Below are 24,022 nucleotides of genomic sequence, written 5' to 3'. Positions count from 1 at the left end.
TGCGTTGCAGCGCTTTAGTGAAGCTCTTTGAGAGCCGTGGCATTGATGTAGATCATGTCCGAGTTCTCGTAGATGTTTTCCTGCTGCTCGCATGAAGGCAGGCTGTCCAGGATGCACTGGTGCAGGTAGACGTACTGGGCCTGCAGGGAACAAATCACAGAAAGACTGCAGTGCGTGGCGGAGAGATGGGATTTAGAGATCGGATGCTGCAGGATCTCACCTCCGTCTGCACCATGTGTGGTCGCCTCAGTCGCATCTTGTGCACGAAGCCGTGAATGTCCACAGCTCTCTCTTGCTCCAGCTGCTGGAGAAGAACGTCCAGGGCGATGATGGTGCCGGTTCTTCCCACACCAGCGCTAAGGCAACAGACAAATGTGCTCGTTTTTATTAGTGAATGTGAAAAAAATATTTTACTTTCTTATTTATCTATATTGTTGTAATTTGTTCCATTTTAATAAAAGTTTTATTTCCTAAAATATACCCTTTTTCCTGAATTTTTTTTTTTTAATCATGTATTCACTTCTATCATATTAACATTAAAAAATGAACATCTCTGTTTCGTAGACTTTCCCTTTGATATGATAGGGCTTCTTGGGAATAAATCTAATATCGTTAGAACGCTGGTTTATCCTACTTTAACTGGTGCCACACTGGTAAGGAACATGTATTTTATCGGGGTACACCCTTGGAAAATGTGACAAATCTTCCAAATGTGTGGTTTGATTTAAAAGGGAAACAAACAGGCCGTCCAAGGATTCAAGATTGAATTCTAAGCAGCATTTTTACAACAAACATATTATCCAACAAACAAAAAAAGGCCTTCATTTTTTATGTTATTTGTGGTATAAAATGTATTAAATAAAGATGTATTCTCTAGAGCAAGAAATCTACACCTGTTTTTCTTGCGTCGTTTTTAATCCTCCACTTATTCTCTGAATCAAGATTATTTCATTGGCCTTGAATGCCAAATTGTTGCGATTCTGTGTAGATGTAAGTGGTTCTGCATGAGCGTTATAATGATCAGGTCCTGTCCATGGTGTCGGTTTGACACAGGAGGAGAAACACTCATTTTTAAAGCTTGATAAAGTGGAAGATGATAGGTTTTGTTGTGTATCAGTTCAAACGTAAGAATGCTGTAGTACCTGCAGTGAACCACGGTAGGTGCTCCGTTCACCTCCGCTTCTATGTGCTCCCTCAAGAGCTTTCTGAACTGTATGAGGACATCAGTGGTCTGTGGGACGCCGTGGTCCGGCCAGGCGGTGAAGTGAAAATGCCTCACTGTCCTCTGCTCTGAATTGCTTTTCTGTGAGGAAGACAGAACATGGAGTCTATAGATTCCTGGTGTCTGGTTTACTCCAGTGAAGTTTTCCCTCATTATGACATACATGTTCAATCGTCATGTCCGTCAACGTCCAGTTTGTATCTTCGGCCTCAGAGACGACTGACACTCGCAGCTCTTCATGATGACCTGGTCTGTTTGGTGAAGGCCAGTATTTTTCACACTTGGTCTGGGGAGAGGTGACAAACATGTTGCTCTAGTGAACAAGATGATCACGACAAAGAACCCTCTTTTTTTGGGAAAAAAATCCTTCACAGTGCGACAATGTCGAGGAGAAACTTTTCAACCAGCAGAAATCTGGAGCAGATCCAGACTCAGGTAAACCATATCCAAAAATTACAATTATTATATGGCAGATTAATTTTACCATTTTTTTCCCCGTCACTCAACTGATTAATTAAACACAAAAATAAATATAAATATATAAAATAAAACATTTAAGTGACAGACAGATCATGTAATCCATCCATACATCCATCTTACTATTTACCAAAAGAAAAAGTCATATTTTACTTATGCTGATAAATATAACTGCACACAATAAAAATAATTGTTTGTTTTCATTATGATTTTCAAATGCATTACTTTAGCTATAAGTATTTACAGACATCTACATATTTAAACTTTAAAAATGTGAATGTTAGGCAAAAGGACTATCTATTGCTATTTAAATTTCATGTATTTTCAAAAATCACTTTTATATTCCACTTTAATGTAATGTCTGTTATTTTTATTACTTTATGTATTCATATATTTTAATGTCATTTATATTATAAATTTGTTTGGTTTCTAAATCTGACAGCTAATGGTTAGCATCTCTAACATCATCATGGATATCCATTATCAGATTGTTAAACTTTGACAGTATCAACTCCTGCACTGCTGAAAAACCAACATTCTTGTGCAATAGAGATTAAAAAAAAAGAAAAGTGAAATACATTTTTTAAATAGGAGATAAAAAAGATAAATTACCCTTCCATTCTCGACACAGTTGGTTACCATGACGATGGTTCTAACATTTTGTTCCCACATCATCTTCCAGAAGTCACTGACTGTGTTGGTCAGGGGCCCCTGGGAGGCGATGTATTCCTGGTTGTCGTGGTAACCCTGAAGACCAAATGATTACAACAGATTAATCTTAAATATAATGATTCTTGTTAAAGAGATTCTGTCCTCACACACACCGGCATGAAGTTAGCATTGATGTAGTCCGACTTCCCGGAGATCTTCACTCGGCTCCAGTCGTCTGAACAGGCAAAAACAAAAGTGAATTCAAGTTCTTTCAGGTCCGGCGTGTGCTCCAGCTCACATGGGAGGATGTTGGTGAATCGGTTCTTCACTTGGTTTTCAGGATGAAGAGCGAAGTGCTGGGTCTGCTCCGCACCGACACCGAACAGAGCCTGCAGGGTCACAGAGGTCAACGCATCTGAACACTGTGATCGGAGACATGTTTGGTTTTCAACCTCATATTGTTCGCTGAAGCCTCGGTCGTCGTCCGCGCTCAGCTGACAGTAGTGGTCGGGAAAGTTGGCTGCAGAAACCAATCTGAAAGAAAACAAATCCACATCGAGACTCTCCAGGCAATGGTTTGATCTCTAGAGAAGTGACGACCACTTACACGTTCTTAATTCTTTCTTTTGAGCGGCCCTTGCTTTTTTAAAAAAAAGAGAGAAAAATGGATGAAAAACACTTCGATTTCCCAACACGGTGAATTGAAACCAACCCGGACACGTTCCACCTCCTGGAAACCATGTAGCCAATCAGAGCAACAATGACAACAAGAATCAAGAACGCCACCACCGACCCCGCGATGACCCCTGCAAGAAAACAACACGTCAATACAGCATGAGAGGAATCCATAGCCTCATTGACGTACCTCTCGGATCTGTTGCACATTTGAACACGGTCGGATTGTTGTTCTTGAGCCTCCCAGACACTGTTGCCACTGACAGCAGGTACGTCCTTGCAGGTTGAAATCCAGAAAGACTGTATTGAGCCGGGGTTTTTTTTAAGAATGAGAAGTTCCTTCCTGTGACGTTCATCTCCACAGCACTCCACTGGCCCTCTGGTTGATCCAGCACAACGCTGATGCTGTAACCAGAACTCATGTACTCACAGCGGGCGATGACGTCTGGAGGATCTGAGGAGCGCACGAGCAAGAAGATCACTTTATCACTGGCAGCTTTTGAATAAAGGTGACCATAAACCAGACCAGGTTAACTGTATTTATGTGGCCCTCATGAGGTCAAACAGCATGTAGAGTATAGCACTTTCATTTGATGTATTTACTTATATTATTCATAACCTGTCTCTGAATATGACTAAAGGGTTTTCTGTCATCTGCTTTTGGTATTTTTGAGTATTTATTGCCCCTTACAAATTATTTGTGAATTAAAAAAATAAATTAGAATTAAAATTGTTCAATTAAATTATAATTTTGGCATATTTAGCTTGATTTTATATTTTGATTCAACCCTTTACTATTTGGCTTGATGGCCCCTAGCAACAGCCCAAATGTGGCCCCTGAGGCGGAAATGTAATTTCTTAACCACATAAACCACATCTGCCAGCCATTTAAATAACATGCACAATTACTTTCACACTCACAGGTTTGAAGGGTGTGGTGACACTGATCAAACCGCTGAGAATCTCTCTCGTACACAAGAGTCAGATTATAAGTCACGCCAGGATACAAGTCAGTGAATCTAACGTTGGGATCTCCGCCGACTACAAGGGGGTTCGTTCCATTCGTGGCTTTTGCCTCTGAGAACAAGCCTGGCACTCGCCCCTGGATGCTGGATGTGGTGACCTGCCAGGCGACACCAGCGCAGTCGATAGCTGGATAAAAGAAAAATATATATAAATATATTTTGTTCTCATCAACATGCTATCTATTGTTCAAGTACTTGTTGGTGCAAAGCCTTCGTGAGGAGAGCTTCTGAGGCCGGAGAAGACGGATTGGAGGCTGAAGTTGTAAAGAGTTCCTGGCTGTAGCCGAGTGACCTGGAAGCTGTCCAATGCACCGGCGTCAACCTCCCTTCCATCAACGTGGAGAACGTATGTCCAGTTTTTATTCACGTTCCACCATCTCACGGTCAAATTAGTCTCAGAGCGCATGGTCACGTTTACCCCGGCTGGCTGGGAAGGAACTGTTGAAGCGGAAAAAAAACTTCAGTCACTTTTTTTTTTAACCTGGTCCTAGACAACTACACTTTGAATTCATGTACAATTGATTAGTGGTGAGACCGATTCTGAAGCCATAACATTATGACCACCTGTCTGTTACACACATATTAGGCCTTTTTTTAACCTGACACTTGAAGCGCATAAAATGAGTGAGTAAACGCTGACTTGTACAGTATGAATCTATCTTAGTGATAACAGGAAATGCCTCAAGATAAGATTCCTTTGTTTGGCGACAGTTATTAACTACAATTACAACGTTTATCATCTTCACAACTACTTTAACTGAGTGACACTTTAATGCCAGGTATGAAAAGATTTACAAGTTCTAACTATCTAGATCAAATGTTTTTAACGTTAAAGTCATTTGCTGACATTCCAGCCATACAGCCATACAGTAAAATAATATAAATATGGTGATAAAAATGCAAAAAGACCTTTGAAGAACCGACAATCAGCCAAAAAAAAGATAATAAATGTGGGAAGAATAATGTCATATCTTATCATATCTTTTTAATACTGCATTCTGGACGAGACAGATGAAGTTAATATTCACTCACCAGTGGAAGCATTGAAAGTCAGACCAGAGCTGCTGAGGTTCAGGAACACAGTGAAGAGCCTGAACTCATAGGAAGTCCCAGCGTTGAGTGGGTTCACCTCCAGCGTCACCCACTGATCACCAGCTGCACGGTCATCGGCTGTAACCTCGCTGGTGCTATTGTCATATTCCAGCTTATATGTAGAGGTGTTGTTAAATTTTCTCCACTTTAAGGTGATGCTAGTCTCATTCGCCACCACTCTGACTCCGTCAACATCCTCAGGAGCTGAGAGAAGACAAGAAGAGTCGGTGAAAAAGTCGCATGACTGGATGACCTCTTCATACCTGTGGCCGCAGTGAGACTGACGCCACTGCTGGAGATGTTTTCGTATACAGTGAAGAGGAAAAACTTGTAGATGGTTGCACTTGTGAGTCCAGGGATCGTGTGAGACACATTTTTCCCCACCGGTTCATCGTTGAGTTCTATACTTCTTCCCTCGAACTGAAGCAGGTAGCTGAACTCTCGTTCTTGTGTCGTCCACTGCAGAGTGATGCTGCTCTTGTTCTGACCCACAGGCATAAAGTCTTGCACGTCGAGGGGAGCTGAGTTGTGGATGAAACGAAGCAAATAATAGAAAACATTTGAGTAATAAAAGCTGAAAATCAATCTGTTAAGATCATCAGATAACGGTATAAAAACAAGCTTACAATGAGTAAACTAATCTTCCTGCCCTATTAAAATGTTTTATTTGTTTTATAATAACCATGTTAATAACTGACAGCACGGTGTGAAAACAAATTGATTCTTGACACTCCCTTATGATCCTGTTCTGTTTTTACTTCCTTATAATCAAAGACAATGATTGGACTTGATGTTTAATCGATTCAAAACATACCAGTGTGGGCGATGAACCCCTTTCCAGAGCTGTTGGCCCCGTTATCTGAAGTGATGAGGGTGAAGTTGTACTCGGTTGCAGGGGTCAGCGGGGAGACGATCACAGTGACAGTCGTCTGGTCCGGAGAAGCCATGATGGTCTTCTCCACTGGATCTCCTTCTTGGACGTATAGGAGGAAGTAACTGGGTATGTTGTTAACTTTAGTCCACCTGAGGGTGATTTTGCTGTTGGTTCTGTCCGTCACTGTCACATTATCAACATTGTCTGGCGCTGTAATGACGAAAGATAAAGAGCAGGAACAGTTCATTGTAAAGGGTGTGCACGATTGGGAATGTTTTAGAAAATGATAAAGGTTATACTCACGAGATATGGTTGTCGGGAGAACAGTTGTCATCGGAGTGGTGGTCTCCTGAGTCGTAACTGTTACTGTTGTTGTTGTGTTGGTGTTAGCACCAACCTTGAGATATGATAACACAATTAATTCAGCTTTTTGTATCAGTGTAAACACTAGGTTTTACTCTGTTTATATCTTCCCTATTGTAAAATCTTTAGTTCCTTTTTGGACATGTTAACTAAGTAATGTATTTTCTATTCATCTTTTTTTTGCTTTGTCACAACCATTGAACACTTGTATACTTGTTATGTATAAAACTCGTCCTTTTATCAACTTCCATCCATCCATTTCTTCCCATGTATTCCCCTGTAAAATGCTTGGGAACGGAGAAGCTATGTCCAGGTCGCCAGACGTTCACTGGGCAACACTAGGACTTTCCGCTTCACTCCTGTGACGCTCTTAATTCTCCTTTTTAAAATGACTTCTTGTAAATCTGTGTTAACATACTTTCAGTAAAACTAGAGCCTCTTGTGGTTTTCATAGAGATGTGATTGTTTGGAGATGAAGATGAGAAACACGTTTAAATCCTGTAAACTAATTCAAATCTTCAAATGATGAAGATATATTAAGGTTTGAATATTAGGTGTTGCCTTTATCATAAAGGAGATGATCTTGTCAAATATATTCTAATATTCTCTTTATATATCAGAGGGAATGTTCTTTACTCATATACTATATACAATACTATATGATCAATAAAGTTTTACCTTACCTTACCTTATACATATACATACACTTTAAATTGTCTTATATTACATGTATTACATACATTTTTACAACTATTCAAAATTATTTTTTCATTTCCTCTTAATTATCTATATCCTCCAGATCATATTGAAGCATCAAACCCTAATTCACATTTTTGAGTCTATATAGATAATGTTTATATTGTATTATATTCAATAAAGTTTTACCTTACCTTACCTTACCTTACCTTATTCTTCTATAAAAAGAATAAATATTAATTCTGGATTTATTCTACAAAAATGTTTCAGCTTCATCTGAGAAATACAAATATATTCCACTTCCTCAATTAAATTCTCTGGGGAAGTGACAGCCGGACATTATTGCAGATGTAAAAGTATAAACTTTTTAACATCTGAAAAACTCCAAGCACAAAACAATTTCGTAGCTTTTCATTTTTAATTTATGATCATATTAATGTGTTAGACTAGTTTGCGTCTCATTCTGGTTTGGTTAACAAGTTCAAGTTGTTTGTTTTTTGTAACAAGCCACAATATCTATCTTAGCACCATCTTGACAGTGTGTTAAAAGGGAACTTACCCAGAACAGAGTGAAGAAAATAAATTGTTGCAGTAGATCAGAACGGTTTTTACCAGCAAACGACCCCATCTTTCAGTTTTTGTCACCTGCCGACAAACTTAAGCGTCCAGTGTTCCCCTGTCCGGCGATGAATGTTCTCATTTCTCAGGGGTGTTTACAAAAACAACACCGGCATCCACAAATGAAGTTGCTCCTCAGGCTCAAGAATGCAAGAACAGTATTTCAGAGGTGTTGACTTTAATTCTAAGACATGTCCTCCCCTTCAAACCTCTTGTCCTCTTTCATGTTTGCTTGCATCAGAGCACTGAGCTGCTTCCTCCTTTTTGACTTTTACAACCACAGGAACCTTTGCCCCTGCAAAAAACTTCCTCGTTATGAACAGTGTTTAATAATCACAATATGGTTTTAAGGTCACTCGAGCGTCACTTTGGTTTATTCTGATTTACTAATGTATGTTCACTCGTGTAAATGAACACTTAGAGGAACTACATTTTAAAAAACTTGTAGATATGTAGATACAGTCATACCATAACTATGATTGCATAATTTGTTTGTTTGGTTGGATTTGTGATATGCAGCACATGTAGATATACGCCTGGATGTACAGAATACATGAATGCAGAGATTTATTTATTATTTTTATTATTATTCATTGAGGTATTATCTCAAACCGAGGCCGGAGTTTCAGGAAAATTTAAATGCTTTTTTCTGTAGAGGCCAGACATGACTCACAAAAATTATAATTAATTTTGATTACATTTTCTTCCACTTCCTTTTTTTGATTGTGAAATTATACTTGTAGAAGTCCAACAACGATATTCATATTATAATTTAGATTTTAAATTTAGATTTTTTTTTTTGATACATTTGTTGATGATGAATGGATAGTAACATTGGTTTCATTAGTATTCCCTTTTAACTTTATGTGCGGATTGTCTTTAATAACGTTAAAGATACACAAGAGAGCGCTAACGTCCTTCGGTCAATACGCTTACATATGCATTCACCATCGCTACAACTTTTAGATATTTTGTGGTTATTTAAAGTTACTTGATGGTCAAATGTAATGTTTAATTTGTTTTAAAATGTGATTTGAATTTTATTTATTTATTTGCCTTATATTCATACGACTCTTCTTTAAATGTTGAAAAATATAACTTTGTGTATTTTGTTTTACATATTTCCCCGTGCTTTTTTAATATATATATTTAAAATTCGATTAGATTCCTCTTCTTTATTTATTACGTTATGTTATCGCATGTTTTTTTTTATATATTAGCTCAAGGTCAAGACTATATTAATTTCCACAAACACATAGGATATATATAAAGACATATATTTATTATTATTCTATAAATAAAAAATATTTTCATGATCATTTTTCACAGCAACACTCGTTGCATTTCACCTCCAGACCAGCTGGTGGCGGTCAAGTATAAACGCAGACAAGCACCTAGCATGCTAATGCTAATTCTTGTTTAGGTTCGACGTTACGTGTCGGTGTTGTCAACAAACCCGATAAAACCTTCTGTTACTAAAGTTCGGTGCCGCATTGCAAGTAAGTTATGGTCATTTAAGCCATTTTTAAAATGCACGAAAAAGTCATGCAAAACTTAAGCTTTATTACATTTAAAATTGTTGAAGTTGTTAGAGATTTTAATGTGTTTTTTTGACTGTTTAACGCCGTTTTCTTCATTAGTTGTATAGTTTAGAAAGTGCTTTATTGTAACTTGTGTTCCTCCTGCACAATAAAGCTGTCCGTTGACATGGTTTTCTGCATTTATTAGTTGCCATGTGTTTCTGAACTGCGTGGTTAGCACTTGTGTTCCTCCTGCATAATACCATGCGACACCATACACCACACGGTTCAGCCCACATCCTCCTTCACTCAGACGACTTTCAGACGCGTGTGTCAGAAACGTTCAGTCCGCGTTTGCGCTCGCTCCAGCACACTGCGACATTTTTAAACTGCTACAAAAACTTTTTAAGTGAGTCGAGTTGTATCTCGAGGTAACTGAGGAAAATGTTTTTTTTTCATGTTTATGTTTTTTTTGTTTTCTCGCAGAGATGCAGTCTTTGGTGAGACAGAACCTCCACTCGGATACTGAGGGAGATGTCAACAAACTGGTGAACCAAAAGCTCGCCGCTTCCTACGCCTACCTTGCCTTGGTAACTTTTATTAGATCAATCAAATACACATGTCCACATTCTCTTATGTTTTTTTTATTTATTTTTATTTTCTCTCCATCTTCAGGGGATGTTTTTCGACCGGGATGACGTCGCTTTGCCCAAATTCTCCAAGTTCTTCCTGGAGCGCTCTGTGAAGGAGCGAGACCAGGCTGAGCAGTTACTGGAGTACCAGAACCTTCGAGGAGGACGGATTCTGCTCCAGACTATTTCTGTTGGTCTCCTTTTACCCGGTGCAATATCAAGACTTTGAGCATGTGTTTGATTTAATTTTTCTCTATCACGTGTAGAAGCCGAGCACAGAGGACTGGAGAAGTGGTCTGGAGGCGATGACCTTCTCCATGGACTACCAGAAGACTCTGTACTCGAGTCTCCTTGAGGTGCACAAAAGGGCTGACGCCAACACTGACCCACATGTAAGTTTTTGTTGGTCTTTTTTAAATAACGTAACCAAGTCAGAAGAGGTCCTATGCTGATTTATTAACCATGAGTACTTTGGCATACATTTTTTAAATTCTATTTAACAATGTCTAAAATGACTAGTTTGTCTTTGGTTTATACTCGTATACATTGATAGAAAAGTACTTTTCAATTATTCATACAGTTTAAGTGTAATCTTTTGAATCCAAATTGTGTTTTGCAGCTGTGTGACTTCCTTGAACAGCACTTGCTGAACGACAGCCATGACACCGTCAAGAAGCTGGGCGACTACATCGGCAGTCTGACTCGGATCACCGCCTCAGAGAGCCACGGCCCTCTGGGAGAGTACCTCTTTGACAAACACACTCTGTGAGTCCACAGTCCGCTTTGCAAATAACGGGGAAAGTGTATGAAAATCTCACCAAAAGGGTTTTTTAAGTGAACATTACTACATTTAAGAGAACTTTGCTACATTTCTATGGATGACTCCACAACTCTTTGTAAGCTAAAGGAAAACGACACAAATTACCTCATTTGATAAACTTAATAAACATCTTTGCGATTTTGGTGCTAAATATAATCATATGTAAAATTAATTTGTGTCATACATTCCAATGTGTCAGAGGTTTTCATCTCAGTCTTGTCAAAAACATCAGTCAATAATTTCACTTCAGTACTAATAAAACATCAGATGTTTCACAGTAAATCTGTCCTTTTTTTTTTTTTCTTTTTGTCTGACTGTTGACATCATGTCTGATCCTATAGAGCCTCGTAAAGATAACACGGGGACTTTGCCTGGAACACAATGTTTACCATGATTCTACTGTATGTCTGTGGCTCTTATACACCTCTGGGGGGTAATTGTGGTTTTGAAAAGATAAGCAGGTGACACAGGGGGTCATTTAACTGTTGCCAACATGATGTCAATACCAATTATGAGCCCAGTATTCATATGAAGTGACACCGGTACCATCTGGGCTAATGTGAATGGTGGACTGTGGTTTTGCTGTCATGTCCTGAGAAGATTTCCCAGTTCGAAAAGGATGAGCTTTCACTTCCTGTGCAAAGATTATAGTTACTCAGGCCTTTGGATGGTCCAGAGCAGGGGTAGGGAACCTGGTCCAGAAAGAGCCGCAGTGGGTGCAGGTTTTTGTTCCAACCGATCAAGCATGTACAGTTTAACCAATGAGGTTTCAGCTGAACAAGCAACACCAGACTGACAATCAACTGATTACACTCCTAAGACACCTGATTGGATAAAATGTGTCCTCTTGAATGGTTGGAACGAAAACCTGCACCCACTGCGGCTCTTTCTGGACCAGGTTCCCTACCCCTGGTCCAGAGGAATCTCACCTGCACAAGTACACATTGTCTATGACTTCATCAACATGGAGACCTGGAAAAGTATCATGGGTGTTTGACCGCAATGATGCTGTCGCTAGATGCGATACTTATTTTCCATGACATCGTTATCATGGTGTGGACACGCATGTATCCTGCAGATGGCATCAATCACGTTGGCCTTCATGACAAATTCTGACAGGTTAGTAACTCCCGTTCAATTTCCCTTACCGTGTTCAAGTAACTGGTGTTAGTCTGGTGGTGCACATGAATGTTGTTTTCTTATTCTCTGTGGCTAGCAGTCCAGGCTAGTGTAGCACCATCGTTTAGTTTCTTTATTATCTATTGGCCACTGGCAGCCTATAGCTAACTAGTGTGATCTGACATGTTTTCTTTTTATCGAGGCGCTGACTGACGTGGTTAAAAGTCGACCTACAATTCAACTGCCAACTCTACTTCTACGACCAAATCTGCCGAAAAGTATTGAAAATAAACTGAGCTTTGGTATCTTCTACATCTTTGACTTTTATTATTATTAGCAATTCAAAGCTAATAATTCCACATGTTAAATTGGTGTCACAATTTGTTGAAACACTTATTACGGCTTTTTATTTTGCCTAAGGCTCTACTAAAGTATTTCTTCATGACTTGAAGAGGATGAAACAAGACAAGAGTAGGACGGTGTATCTGTAGACATTTTATTTTTCTTATAAATACAGTTCAAGTGAAAAGATTCAAGCAAAGGTGAAACAAAAATGCTCACATCACATTCATGTTTTTTTACAAATACAGTTTCATAGAAAATATTATAGAAAAAGTTGAGTTTCTCAAAGTGCATTCATATTTTTTTTAAAGTAGGACGGTATATCTCTAGAACATTTTTCTTATTAATACAGTTCAAGTGAAAAGATTCAAGCAAAGGTGAAACAAAAATGCTCACATCACATTCATGTTTTTTTACAAATACAGTTTCATAGAAAATATTATAGAAAAAGTTGAGTTTCTCAAAGTGCATTCATATTTTTTTAAAGTAGGACGGTATATCTCTAGAACATTTTTCTTATTAATACAGTTCAAGTGAAAAGATTCAAGCAAAGGTGAAACAAAAATGCTCACATCACATTCATGTTTTTTTACAAATACAGTTTCATAGAAAATATTATAGAAAAAGTTGAGTTTCTCAAAGTGCATTCATATTTTTTTTAAAGTAGGACGGTATATCTCTAGAACATTTTTCTTATTAATACAGTTCAAGTGAAAAGATTCAAGCAAAGGTGAAACAAAAATGCTCACATCACATTCATGTTTTTTACAAATACAGTTTCATAGAAAATATTATAGAAAAAGTTGAGTTTCTCAAAGTGCATTCATATATTTTTTTTTTTTTTCAAGTAGTTTCATCGAAAATATCAAAAGTTTAGCTTCTCACGGTGCATTCATATTTTTTAAAAGTAGTTTCATTGAAAATATTATAGAAAAGGTTGAGTTTCTCAAAGTGCATTCATATATATATATTTTTTTTCAAGTAGTTTCATCGAAAATATCAAAAGTTTAGCTTCTCACGGTGCATTCATATTTTTTAAAAGTAGTTTCATTGAAAATATTATAGAAAAGGTTGAGTTTCTCACAGTTCATTCATATTTTTTTTAAAGTAGGACGGTATATCTCTAGACTATTTTTCTTACAAATACAGTTCAAGTGAAAAGATTAAAGCAAAGGTGAACATTTTCATTGAAAATGTTATAGAAAAAGTTTAGCTTCTCAAAGTGCATTCATATTTTTATACAGTAGCCGTTCCATTGACAACATTTAAGAAAAGCTAAAATTGCTCAGATATTTGTATACAAACACAATTGTATATAGAAAGTGCCTCAGTGGCTCGAACAGAAGAGTATGAATGTATTCCAAACCCACTTTCAATGTTTCACTGTTTGAAGAAAGAGCAACGGGCCACACTGTTCCGCTGGCGGCACGTTTTCCCCTTTGTTGCTTGCTCAAAGAGATTCATGGACTGATGAAGTGACCAAGACTTATGATGAAGGACTCGATCAATATATCCAAATCTCTTGATCTGCTCGAATCTGGCAATCCTGGCGTTGACGAGCGCTTGCTTCCTCTGCTCCCTGCTGATCTCCAGGTCCGCGTCTTGGTCAGTGCTGACTGTGTTTCTCTCTTTGGCGAAGGCCTCCAACCACCTCTGCTTGTCATTGCCCTTCCTGCAGCACAGCACACACACAAACTCCATGGCGGTAGCATCGTAGAGGCGTATGGCGTTCCTCACTTCCAGGCCCAGCTCTGCGTTCCATCCGTCGGGCAGATCCTCAATTTTAATCAGGTCCATGTCCAACCTCCCACGGTAACAAAGGTAGTCCTTGCGAAAAGTGTCTTTCTTGCAGAAGATCATTTGGTGCTCCAACAGGAATGCAACCCTCTGCTGGGTTTTGCCTCCTCTGTCAATTCGGACAACTTCCCCAGAGTGGATCATCTCGGAGCTGCTGTCCACGACATCGGGACCCAGCCAGCGATGAATGGAAACCTGCCAGTGAGCAAGGGCGTTGATGCTCTCGAACCTTCTCTTCCGCTCGTTGATTAAAACGGCCACGTTTCTCATCTGCTCCAGAGCCTCGCTCACGGGGACGTAATCGTTGTGATCTTTTGGGGTGCGTTTCAGCAGGTCTTCCAGCTGCAGGGGGTATTTGCAGATCCTTTGGACGGGTGCTATTAAGATGCCGTTGATGGGAAGGTCGCTCATCTGCTGAAGCAATCGACAGGCCTCAAAGAAGTACTTGTAGGTGTCCTGCTGCATGAGCTGTTTCAGCTCGTCACTGCCCGCTTGGTAGGAGTTGCAGAAGTCGGAGTAGACGGCAAATTCCCGACTGTGCTCCAGGAAGCAGGCGCCTATCTCGCTGAGGTCGGGTTGATCGCGGTTGTACCTCGACTCCAGATCATGCAGGAACTTCCTTTGGAATTGGAAGATGCTCTCGATGTTGCCGAAGATGACCCTCAGCTGCTGGTTGCTGAACATGTTGGGGTGGTTGCGGCATTGCACAATGTATCCCTGGCAAATGTCCTCCAATTGTTTGGTGTAGGAGCGTTCCACCTCCATGATTTCCTGAATCACGTAGGACCTCATGTCTCCTTCTGGGCAATAACGCTTCACCCCGAATCAGTCTGAGGTCACACCTGGACCTGAAACACATGCATCAACATGTTACTAGATGTTAAAGGAAAGTGCTGTTCATGTACTTAATGGTAACTGAAAAGGTTCTTAAAACGACCTCACAACACAATCTTCATTTACATATATTAGCTATAAAGACGACTTTTATTCTCCTTAACTGCTACTTCATAGCAGTGCTGATGTAAAGAATTTGCTGTCTCACCTATCCCGGGTCACTTTGGTCAGTAGAGATGAGATGTAGTCTCTTCGCTCTGGGTCATCTGCCTTAGAGACGTCTCCCAGCTTGATGCTCTCGTCTGAAAGAAGAATATCAGGAGTTATATTCACACATTCTCTCAACCTCATCAGTCACCTGAAAAGAACAATTCTCTTAGTTCAGCCTGGATAGTTAATGTGGTAAATTAACTGTTGGAATTTAAATATTTCAACAGAAACCTCTTCTGTGGACCTGTGGAGTTCCCGGGTTTAACAACAAACTTAATAATGTGTCCCCCCACTTGGACACGTGTGACACAGCTCACACAGAAAGCATCCAAGAGACATTCTGACAAGATGTGGGTTCTCTCAAAGACCAGCTATAGTTGTACCGAGAGTCTTTCCTGAAAGGGCAGCTTCGACCATTGGTCACTACCCAAACGTCATGACCAAACGTACCCAAAAGTGTAGAAATATCAGGTTTTGAGTGTCTTTTGAGTGTGCATGTGTATTCGCCTGTCCCTGATTGTCGTTTTGTGATGGGGAACTGTGTTCTTCCATTACTAGGTTGGGGTTAGGTATGTTTCGTTTGTTTCTGCTTTTTCTTAGTGTGTGTGCGTTTCTGTTTCATAGTGGTGCAAGAGTGTGTGTTTTTGACTGGTGGTGGTTTGAGGGTGTGTGTTTCCATGTTGTGGTGGCATGAGTGTGTGCTAGCATGTTCCACATCAACTACGCGAGCTGCTCCAGGCGGGATGAGACTCGCTCCAGATGCACCAGTGTAAACCTGTGGCCGTGTGCCGGAGGATTAACGTGCTGCTCTAAATATGGAGTGTTCACTGCAGTCAAGTGGTAAACCCCGCGCTTTTATCCACTGAAAGTTGTGAGCAGAGAGAGACGGCCTGATGTACCGAAGGGATTAGCAGCCGTCTCATCGTTGCAACCATTTTTAATAGACAAACCAGTCAATCCACTCATCGATCTAGAGATAAAATACGTTGGGGTCACACTCAGGACACCACAGTACACAGCAACATCTTGTACTGGAGGTTCTGATCAGAAAGATGCAGCAACAGATGTGTTGTCAGAGTTCTAATATCAGGAGGAGGGGAGGTGGGGGGGGCGGATTAATGCACGACTCTCCTCTAGTGATTTGCCAGAGCTTTGGCTTTGATGGTGTGGGGCAGCCAGCCGACGAGGAACCATGGCTGTGTGAGGACTGAAGGAGGAGGAAGACTCTTTCAACTGCTGAGCCACAGGAGAACCGACTGACAGGTGAGGTAGAATTTCTAAGTAAAGGGAGGAGATGGGTATATATGGGGGTCCTTTGAGGGGATATGTGGATGTAAAGAAAGAAGAAATAATGTTTCAAAATGATTGAAAGATGTTTGCTGGTTGAGTTTTAAATCGAAAGTTACGACCAATACTAATAGTTTGACGCCCGAAGAGAAGGATGTCGAAGAACAAAAAGAAAATGGTGACCGTCAAGAGGATTGACAGGGATGAGAGGATTGATTGTTGACGGGAATCTAACCATAAGCGACAGGAAATCTAGTTTTTACAAGGCAGGAGGGACAAATATTAAACCAGCACTATGTAGTATTTAGAGAGGGGAATAATGCTTTAAACATACTGTGCAACAAAAGATAAAGTAGCTATGGAACTTTTTAAACTCCAGTTGGACTGGGCCTGGACAAAGTCATGGTTTCAATCGGATTGTAGGTTTTATGAACCAGAGAGCAATAGTTTATTCTTGTGAAATACAGACTAGTAGTTGAATACATTTGTTTGTATCCATGTTTGGGAGTCACCTCCCAAACTATCAACTCATTTTAGTATGATAAAAATATAGATATTTTTTGAAACCACTTTAAAATCAATGTTGTCGTGTCAAATGTTTAAAATGTCTTGCAGAAATGAAGATTTTAATTCAGGCAGATGAGCGTTGAGTTTGGATTAAGGCTTCAGAGATAAGTCCGGTTACGTGCAGAGACGGCGATGCGAGTAAAAATGGGGAAGGCAGTGAAAGCGCGGAGTTATTGGGGGAGAGAATGAAGAGTAACAGAGGGATTAGGGTCAGCCATGTTGAGCTGCAGGCTTAAGAGATGTCCTATGATGCTGCACTGTACCACCAACAAACACACACACGGGGATTACAGCGCGCACACTTGTGTACCACTCCAGGACAGCGTCACGACAACTGACATGGGTTTTCTGCTGTTTTGACAGCTGACATGAGGCTGGTCAGCGCCAGGGTCCGGGTCCCCAGGGCCGCCGAGACCACCGAACCCGAGTCAGAGGAGGCTGCAGAACCGGCGCATCATGAGCACCACCACACGGAACACCACGAGCACCCTCAACCAGAACATCACCCCGGACACGACTACAACCACATGAAGGATAAATTCATGAATGAAATCACTCATCTGCCGAGTAAGAGCTGTCACTCAGAAGTACACCAGGAAAGTTAAGGGGAGAAGAAAACCCCAGGGGGCCACATGTGTGTTTAATTGTATTAATGTGGTCCTCATGAGGTAGAGATCGAGAAGTTATTTATTATTATCAGTGAAAGTTCAACTCTAAATATGATTGTAGAGTTTCAGGACATTTGTCTGCTGCTCAAATTAAAAATGTATAAACAATATATACAATTATTTGGAAAAAAAAGATTAGTATAAGATTTAAAATAAAAAAAAATGTGTAGATATAGTTAATTTAACTCGGAAAACATTGAAAACAAAAGTCGTTTTCGTTCCTTCCTTTTAGAAAATAAGTATGTGTTTGGTCTGGTGATCCAGGCTGGTCAGTAATAACTGCTGCGACTGGAGATTGTGGTGTTCAGTGACACTCCCTGTGTTTATCAGATTAAGAAGAAGAAGAAGAAGAGGGTGTCACTCAAACTGTAGACGTCAGAGAGCAGCTCGAATAGAAGCATATTTACCGTCGGCTATTATAGAGTTTGGTCGTTTAGGTCGATCTCCTTCTTTAGATTCTGACAAAATGGTGGTTTCATCTGACAGAGAAGCCCAGAATAGCCCATAATAACAGGAAACTGACTTATCAAAGTGTATTTTACTCGTAATAGAATGTAAAGATTTAAATGTGCTTTGATGTGTCAGAGTATGACACGCTCACAAAGACTAGATGACATGTGTCCTTCTGCTTTGTATATATATCACAAATTAAACTAGATTAAATGTATAATAAAAGTTAAATTATAAAGTAAATAACAGGAGTTTAACTCTACATATAATAATACATTTAAAATATAGTGCAAACAAATCAACTAAACGGAAATAATAATGTGATGTGTTTTCAGTTCCCATGTGGGCTGTGAGCGCCATCGTGGTGGTGGTCCTGGCTCTGGTGGCGTGCTTCATCTTTTGTGTTTTCAAAAAATGTCTCGGGAAGAAGAAAAAGCCAAAGAAAGTGCGTGAGCGGAAGGCTGGTCGCCGGAAAAAGGAGAAGGAAGGTGAAGGCGAAGTCGGTGAGAAGGTAAGTCCTATAGATGCCGCTGACCCTCGGCTCAGTGTGACGAGCCCGTCCTCTTGTGTGGCAGGAGGGCGAGGTGAAGAAAGAAGGGCAGGAGGAGGATAAGGAGCACGAGAAGTTAGGGAAGCTGGAGTACTCCTTGGACTACAACTTTACAGATGCACAGGTGAGCGAGCGGAACTCAAGAGAAAGAGATCCCGATCAAAAATGCAAGTGTAAATCTGTATCATTACATCTGTCCTCAGCTCATCGTGGGGATACTTCAGGCTCAAGATCTTGCCGCCATGGACATGGGGGGAACCTCGGACCCCTACGTCAAAGTCTTTTTGCTTCCGGACAAAAAGAAAAAGTATGAAACGAAAGTCCAGCGTAAAAACCTGTGTCCTGTTTTCAATGAGACCTTCATTTTCAAGGTGAGAAGGTTTTGCGGACACCAGTGAGCTCTTCACTAGAAAACATCACAACTCTTGTCATGACTAGATTCCCTACGCTGAGCTGGGCGGGAAGACGCTGGTGCTGCAGGTCTACGACTTTGACCGCTTCTCCAAGCACGACATGATCGGGGAGCTGAAGATCCCCATGAACAGCGTGGACATGGGGCAGCCCATGCAGACGTGGAGGGAGTTGGAAAGTGGCGAGAAGGAAGAGGTGCCAAAACACTTCCCAATGCTTCTCCATCACAACTTTTTAAAAATATAATCTTGAGACTAAATCTGAAAACTTAACTTTCAGCAGGAGAAACTTGGAGACGTTTGTATTTCTCTACGGTACGTTCCCACTGCCGGGAAACTCACTGTGAACATCATGGAAGCCAAAAATCTCAAGAAGATGGACGTTGGTGGTTTATCAGGTAAGATTAAAAGCAACCCTGAGAAGAAAATGAAGCGAAAAAACGAACTCTCTCTCTTCTAAAGATCCATACGTGAAGATCGTCCTTCAGCAGAACGGAAAGAGAATCAAGAAGAAAAAGACGACGGTGAAGAAAAACACGCTCAATCCGTACTTCAACGAAAGTTTTAGCTTTGAAGTTCCCTTTGAGCAGATTCAGGTGAGCGTCACTTCACTCTGAATGAAGACAAATATGTCTGACTTTGTTTGTTTTTGTGTAACTAAGAAAGTGCAGGTCGTCCTCACCGTCTACGACTACGACAAACTGGGCAGCAACGACCCCATCGGGGGGACCTTCATGGGCTACGGCGCGACAGGGGTGGGCCTGAGACACTGGTCGGACATGTTGGCCAATCCAAGACGTCCGGTGGCTCAGTGGCACACGCTCCTCACCGAGGAGGAGGTGGAGGCGGCGCTCAAGGCTAAACCTCGCTAGAGGTTACTACTCCTACAAGGTGTCGATGTCATCCCTGGTGTTTCTGATCACGGTGTTTGTTATGAGCTACAACCTGTTGCAATATCTTGTCTTTTAGCTGTTAATAGATGGAAAACATGTTTCTTTCTCACATCAATGAGGGGCAGAAAACCTTTAAGAACCAGGCTGATCACAAGGAATAATGTTTTTTTTTAACTGGCTGAGAGGAGAACTACACAAAAATGAACAAATTAAGTTCATGAAGACAAACCTACTGTGATGTCACAGCACTAACCAGTCCCACTGTGCCAGCTCTGAACCATAACCAGTAACCATTAAATGATTATTGGTTTTAAGTTATTTTCAACCATTACGAATTTTCAACCATTTTTACACTTTTCACCTCAAATTGTTAGTAGAAATGTCAGTTATGAGCAAAAATGTTCCCTTTTTTTCTTAAATGTGAATTGACTGAACTGTTTTTGTGTCTGACGCTCAAACGTGTCAGTATCATCACCTCTCGACCGCCATCTGGTGTTCAGAATGAACAGTGGATGTCGAGTCTGTCACTTCTTATCCTTAAATAAATATCCACTCTGAACAATGGAAACTTAATTGTCATTTGTTTTACTTTTTTATCAAAACCCTGAAGCACATGTATAAACGGAGACTCTGTAGACGCTTCACTCTAGTTTGTCATCTGGACAGAAGTATATCGGTGCCTTCAGCACATTGAATAGTTGTTTTTTGTTATTTAAAATAATTGAATGTTGAAAGGATTTAATTGTTTTTCTCAATTATTGATTTCAAATGGTCGTTTTTATACACTTTTAACACAAAGACAACTTTTCATAATTTAAATGGCTCTGAATGCAAAAATATATTAAATTAAAGAACATTTATTTTTGAATTATTGGAATTCGCACTCAAATGTTTAAAACAAAATGCATTAATTCTGAAAATATTAAACAAATACTTGTAAAAAATAAATTCAACCTTAAATTTGAATTTGTTTAATTCATTTAAAACAAATGCCTCCTTTGCATATTTAATTCAATTTTTTTTTTTAAAAAAACCTTTCAACATACATATTATGTGATTCAATTATTTAAAATTAAAAAAAATTCTACATCTGAAATGTTCAACTTTTCAATATTTCTGTTGCCACTGGTTCAGTTAAATATTACGAATAATAACCATCTGCATTAATATCATGATTTTAAAGGAGCTGTTGTAAAAGTCATAAACGATCAGTAATCCCACCTGTACCTGTAGATGCATAAATTAATAATAAAAGTTCACCTGTACTGTATCGAAGTCCTCACGAACGCTCCAAAACGCTCTGCTAAATCCACCTGTCGAGTACGTGGAGCTCAGAGAGAAGACGTTCAGCAACTGAAGCCTTCTGAAGAATTCCCCACTTTTAACAGAAACATTAAAGGACAACTTGGCGGGGACACACGTAGTTTGAACAAAACGACATGATAGGACAACGAGTGCCTTTGATCTGTGACACGTCAGATGATGACGCAAATAACTAACGATCTATACGTTAAAATACGTTTCCACGTGTTTCAATAAATCAACTTAAACACAATGTTACGATTTATTCAACTTGCTCATACAATCGTGGAGTTGGGTGTTTTCCTCTGAATAAAGATGTTAGTGGCAGTAGAAGTTGTAATCCAGACACACGTGCTGGACAAGAAAACAACAACAGTGGATATTTAAACGCTGGACTCTCGTTGCCAGGCAACGCAGCGTCAACTTCCGGTTTGCACTTCCGGGGTCTCCGTCCGCTGTTAACGCTCAGCTCAGCCGTTTCTTCGCTTGTTTACTCGCGTGTAACTGAGATCACTTTCAACGACACATGAGATAATAAAGGCAGGGACTTGTGGCAGGTTTATTTTAGACTTAAACGAAAGTAAATAATCTCGTGGTTCATCTGGATCAGAACAGTAGATCCAACAGGATGAGTGCTGGACGAGCAGCAGAGGGCGCTGGATGCGTCACGTGGTGGGGGTTCAGTCCCGCGCGCGACCTTCTCCGTTCAGGTAAACGTTTGTGCGCGTTCAGGTAAACGTTTGTGCGCGAGAATGATCAAGAAATTTCCAACACCTGGAAATGATTGATTCTTGTGGAGGAAGTTGAAGCTATGAACATACTTTTATTGACTTTCTCTCCATATATGCAGTGAGTGCTGGAGGTGAAGTCAACATGTTACTGGTGGGCAGTGCAGATCCACGACACATTCTCTCCACTGTGGCTGGTTTGCGAGACGAGGACAGACTTAATGTGAGTTTTCGACTCAAACTAGGTGATAATACTGTAAAACACGCGACACTTCTTCTTATTTTAACCTGTAATCATGTTTATCTCTGACAAGCTGCTCGTTTCTACCCATATTATCATTTATTTGGTCATTTTAGATATTTTGATGTTGTTCCCCTTCACTTAATTGTCCCCCCCCCCCATCTTTCTCTGGAACATGTGATGACGTCAATAATCGTCACTGACAGGTACACATGCTAATTGTTCAAGAACATTTTGTCCTAAACAAATTTTGCCCCCCCCCTCCCCCCAAACCATCAAACAAACAAAAATATTTTTTTATACATATGGCTTATATATCACCCAAATTGGACATATTTCAATTTTCAATTTTATTGTCCCTCTTGGAATAAATAAAAATTGAAATTCCCAGAAATCTTCCTTACTTTGTGTGTAATATATATGGTTTAGATTGAATCTAAACCACTCCCACTGTGCCAGCTCTGAACCATAACCAGTAACCGTTAAATGATTATTGGTTTTAAGTTATTTTCAACCATTACGAATTTTCAACCATTTTTACACTTTTCACCTCAAATTGTTAGTAGAAATGTCAGTTATGAGCAAAAATGTTCCCTTTTTTTCTTAAATGTGAATTGACTGAACTGATTTTGTGTCTGACGCTCAAACGTGTCAGTATCATCACCTCTCGACCGCCATCTGGTGTTCAGAATGAACAGTGGATGTCGAGTCTGTCACTTCTTATCCTTAAATAAATATCCACTCTGAACAATGGAAACTTAATTGTCATTTGTTTTACTTTTTTATCAAAACCCTGAAGCACATGTATAAACGGAGACTCTGTAGACGCTTCACTCTAGTTTGTCATCTGGACAGAAGTATATCGGTGCCTTCAGCACATTGAATAGTTGTTTTTTGTTATTTAAAATAATTGAATGTTGAAAGGATTTAATTGTTTTTCTCAATTATTGATTTCAAATGGTCGTTTTTATACACTTTTAACCCAAAGACAACTTTTCATAATTTAAATGGCTGTGAATGCAAAAATATATTAAATTAAAGAACCTTTTTTTTTAATTATTGGAATTCGCACTCAAATGTTTAAAACAAAATGCATTAATTCTGAAAATATTAAACAAATACTTGTAAAAAATAAATTCAACCTTAAATTTGAATTTGTTCAATTCATTTAAAACAAATGCCTCCTTTGCATATTCACAATATTTAATTCAATTTTTAAAAAAAAAAAACCTTTCAACATACATATTATGTGATTCAATTATTTAAAATTAAAAAAAATTCTACATCTGAAATGTTCAACTTTTCAATATTTCTGTTGCCACTGGTTCAGTTAAATATTACGAATAATAACCATCTGCATTAATATCATGATTTTAAAGGAGCTGTTGTAAAAGTCATAAACGATCAGTAATCCCACCTGTACCTGTAGATGCATAAATTAATAATAAAAGTTCACCTGTACTGTATCGAAGTCCTCACGAACGCTCCAAAACGCTCTGCTAAATCCACCTGTCGAGTACGTGGAGCTCAGAGAGAAGACGTTCAGCAACTGAAGCCTTCTGAAGAATTCCCCACTTTTAACAGAAACATTAAAGGACAACTTGGCGGGGACACACGTAGTTTGAACAAAACGACATGATAGGACAACGAGTGCCTTTGATCTGTGACACGTCAGATGATGACGCAAATAACTAACGATCTATACGTTAAAATACGTTTCCACGTGTTTCAATAAATCAACTTAAACACAATGTTACGATTTATTCAACTTGCTCATACAATCGTGGAGTTGGGTGTTTTCCTCTGAATAAAGATGTTAGTGGCAGTAGAAGTTGTAATCCGGACACACGTGCTGGACAAGAAAACAACAACAGTGGATATTTAAACGCTGGACTCTCGTTGCCAGGCAACGCAGCGTCAACTTCCGGTTTGCACTTCCGGGGTCTCCGTCCGCTGTTA

General features: G+C 39.7%; 3 protein-coding genes and 1 pseudogene across 7 annotated transcripts; 2 read left to right on the top strand and 2 right to left on the bottom strand.

Moving 5' to 3' along the window:
- On the bottom strand, nt 1–7,920 carry LOC148077525 (receptor-type tyrosine-protein phosphatase H-like). Its single transcript, XM_087794184.1, has 18 exons — nt 7,635–7,920; nt 6,320–6,413; nt 5,957–6,226; nt 5,406–5,663; nt 5,083–5,346; nt 4,246–4,488; nt 3,947–4,177; nt 3,216–3,479; nt 3,063–3,156; nt 2,958–2,990; nt 2,803–2,884; nt 2,649–2,739; nt 2,524–2,585; nt 2,312–2,446; nt 1,386–1,508; nt 1,143–1,303; nt 221–356; nt 1–140 (listed from the first exon to the last, which is right to left on the bottom strand). The coding sequence occupies exons 1-18, from the start codon at nt 7,701–7,703 to the stop codon at nt 15–17; spliced, it is 2,736 nt and encodes a 911-aa protein (XP_087650310.1). The 5' UTR covers nt 7,704–7,920; the 3' UTR covers nt 1–14.
- Nucleotides 7,921–9,080: 1,160 nt separating this feature from the next.
- On the top strand, nt 9,081–10,947 carry LOC148077524 (ferritin, middle subunit). Of its 2 annotated transcripts, none has more exons than XM_087793229.1 (5): nt 9,081–9,192; nt 9,700–9,803; nt 9,889–10,035; nt 10,112–10,237; nt 10,465–10,947. In XM_087793229.1, exons 2-5 carry the CDS (start codon nt 9,702–9,704, stop codon nt 10,612–10,614), a joined length of 525 nt encoding a protein of 174 aa, XP_087649355.1. In that variant the 5' UTR covers nt 9,081–9,192; nt 9,700–9,701; the 3' UTR covers nt 10,615–10,947. The 2 variants fall into 2 exon arrangements, with proteins under 2 accessions (XP_087649355.1, XP_087649356.1); XM_087793230.1 differs by lacking the exon at nt 9,081–9,192 and adding an exon at nt 9,531–9,622.
- A 1,319-nt stretch (nt 10,948–12,266) lies between these two features.
- Nucleotides 12,267–21,127, bottom strand: LOC148077522 (spermatogenesis-associated protein 13 pseudogene; annotated as a pseudogene). Of its 2 annotated transcripts, none has more exons than XR_015711466.1 (3): nt 21,053–21,127; nt 14,966–15,059; nt 12,267–14,771 (listed from the first exon to the last, which is right to left on the bottom strand). The product of XR_015711466.1 is annotated as a spermatogenesis-associated protein 13 pseudogene, transcript variant X1 (transcript). The 2 variants fall into 2 exon arrangements; XR_015711467.1 differs by lacking the exon at nt 21,053–21,127 and adding an exon at nt 17,897–17,996.
- syt5b (synaptotagmin Vb) lies at nt 17,153–20,360 on the top strand. 2 transcript variants are annotated; one of them, XM_087794192.1, is made up of 8 exons: nt 17,153–17,388; nt 18,275–18,450; nt 18,515–18,613; nt 18,693–18,860; nt 18,928–19,095; nt 19,183–19,297; nt 19,362–19,495; nt 19,562–20,360. In XM_087794192.1, the coding sequence occupies exons 1-8, from the start codon at nt 17,190–17,192 to the stop codon at nt 19,769–19,771; spliced, it is 1,269 nt and encodes a 422-aa protein (XP_087650318.1). In that variant the 5' UTR covers nt 17,153–17,189; the 3' UTR covers nt 19,772–20,360. The 2 variants fall into 2 exon arrangements, with proteins under 2 accessions (XP_087650318.1, XP_087650317.1); XM_087794191.1 differs by having other exon boundaries at nt 19,180–19,297.
- Nucleotides 21,128–24,022: the final 2,895 nt, after the last annotated feature.

This window comes from Callionymus lyra, chromosome 6 (assembly GCF_982586985.1).
Source record: "Callionymus lyra chromosome 6, fCalLyr1.hap1.1, whole genome shotgun sequence".
NCBI lineage: Eukaryota > Metazoa > Chordata > Actinopteri > Syngnathiformes > Callionymidae > Callionymus > Callionymus lyra.
The sequence above is the reverse complement of the archived record's forward strand: the minus strand, read 5'-3'. Positions and strand labels throughout refer to the sequence as shown.

Coding starts and splice junctions, on each gene's coding strand:
- LOC148077525 (XM_087794184.1), bottom strand. CDS start 7,703: ATGGGGTCGTTTGCTGGTAAAAACCGTTCTGATCTACTGCAACAATTT. Junction 5,664..5,956: donor GGGGTTCATCGCCCACACTG/GTATGTTTTGAA, acceptor TCCACAACTCAG/CTCCCCTCGACGTGCAAGAC. Junction 2,885..2,957: donor AAAGAAAGAATTAAGAACGT/GTAAGTGGTCGT, acceptor GTTTTCTTTCAG/ATTGGTTTCTGCAGCCAACT.
- syt5b (XM_087794191.1), top strand. CDS start 17,190: ATGAGGCTGGTCAGCGCCAGGGTCCGGGTCCCCAGGGCCGCCGAGACC. Junction 18,451..18,514: donor AAGGCGAAGTCGGTGAGAAG/GTAAGTCCTATA, acceptor CTTGTGTGGCAG/GAGGGCGAGGTGAAGAAAGA. Junction 19,298..19,361: donor GGACGTTGGTGGTTTATCAG/GTAAGATTAAAA, acceptor TCTCTTCTAAAG/ATCCATACGTGAAGATCGTC.
- LOC148077524 (XM_087793229.1), top strand. CDS start 9,702: ATGCAGTCTTTGGTGAGACAGAACCTCCACTCGGATACTGAGGGAGAT. Junction 9,804..9,888: donor CCTACGCCTACCTTGCCTTG/GTAACTTTTATT, acceptor CTCCATCTTCAG/GGGATGTTTTTCGACCGGGA. Junction 10,238..10,464: donor ACGCCAACACTGACCCACAT/GTAAGTTTTTGT, acceptor TGTGTTTTGCAG/CTGTGTGACTTCCTTGAACA.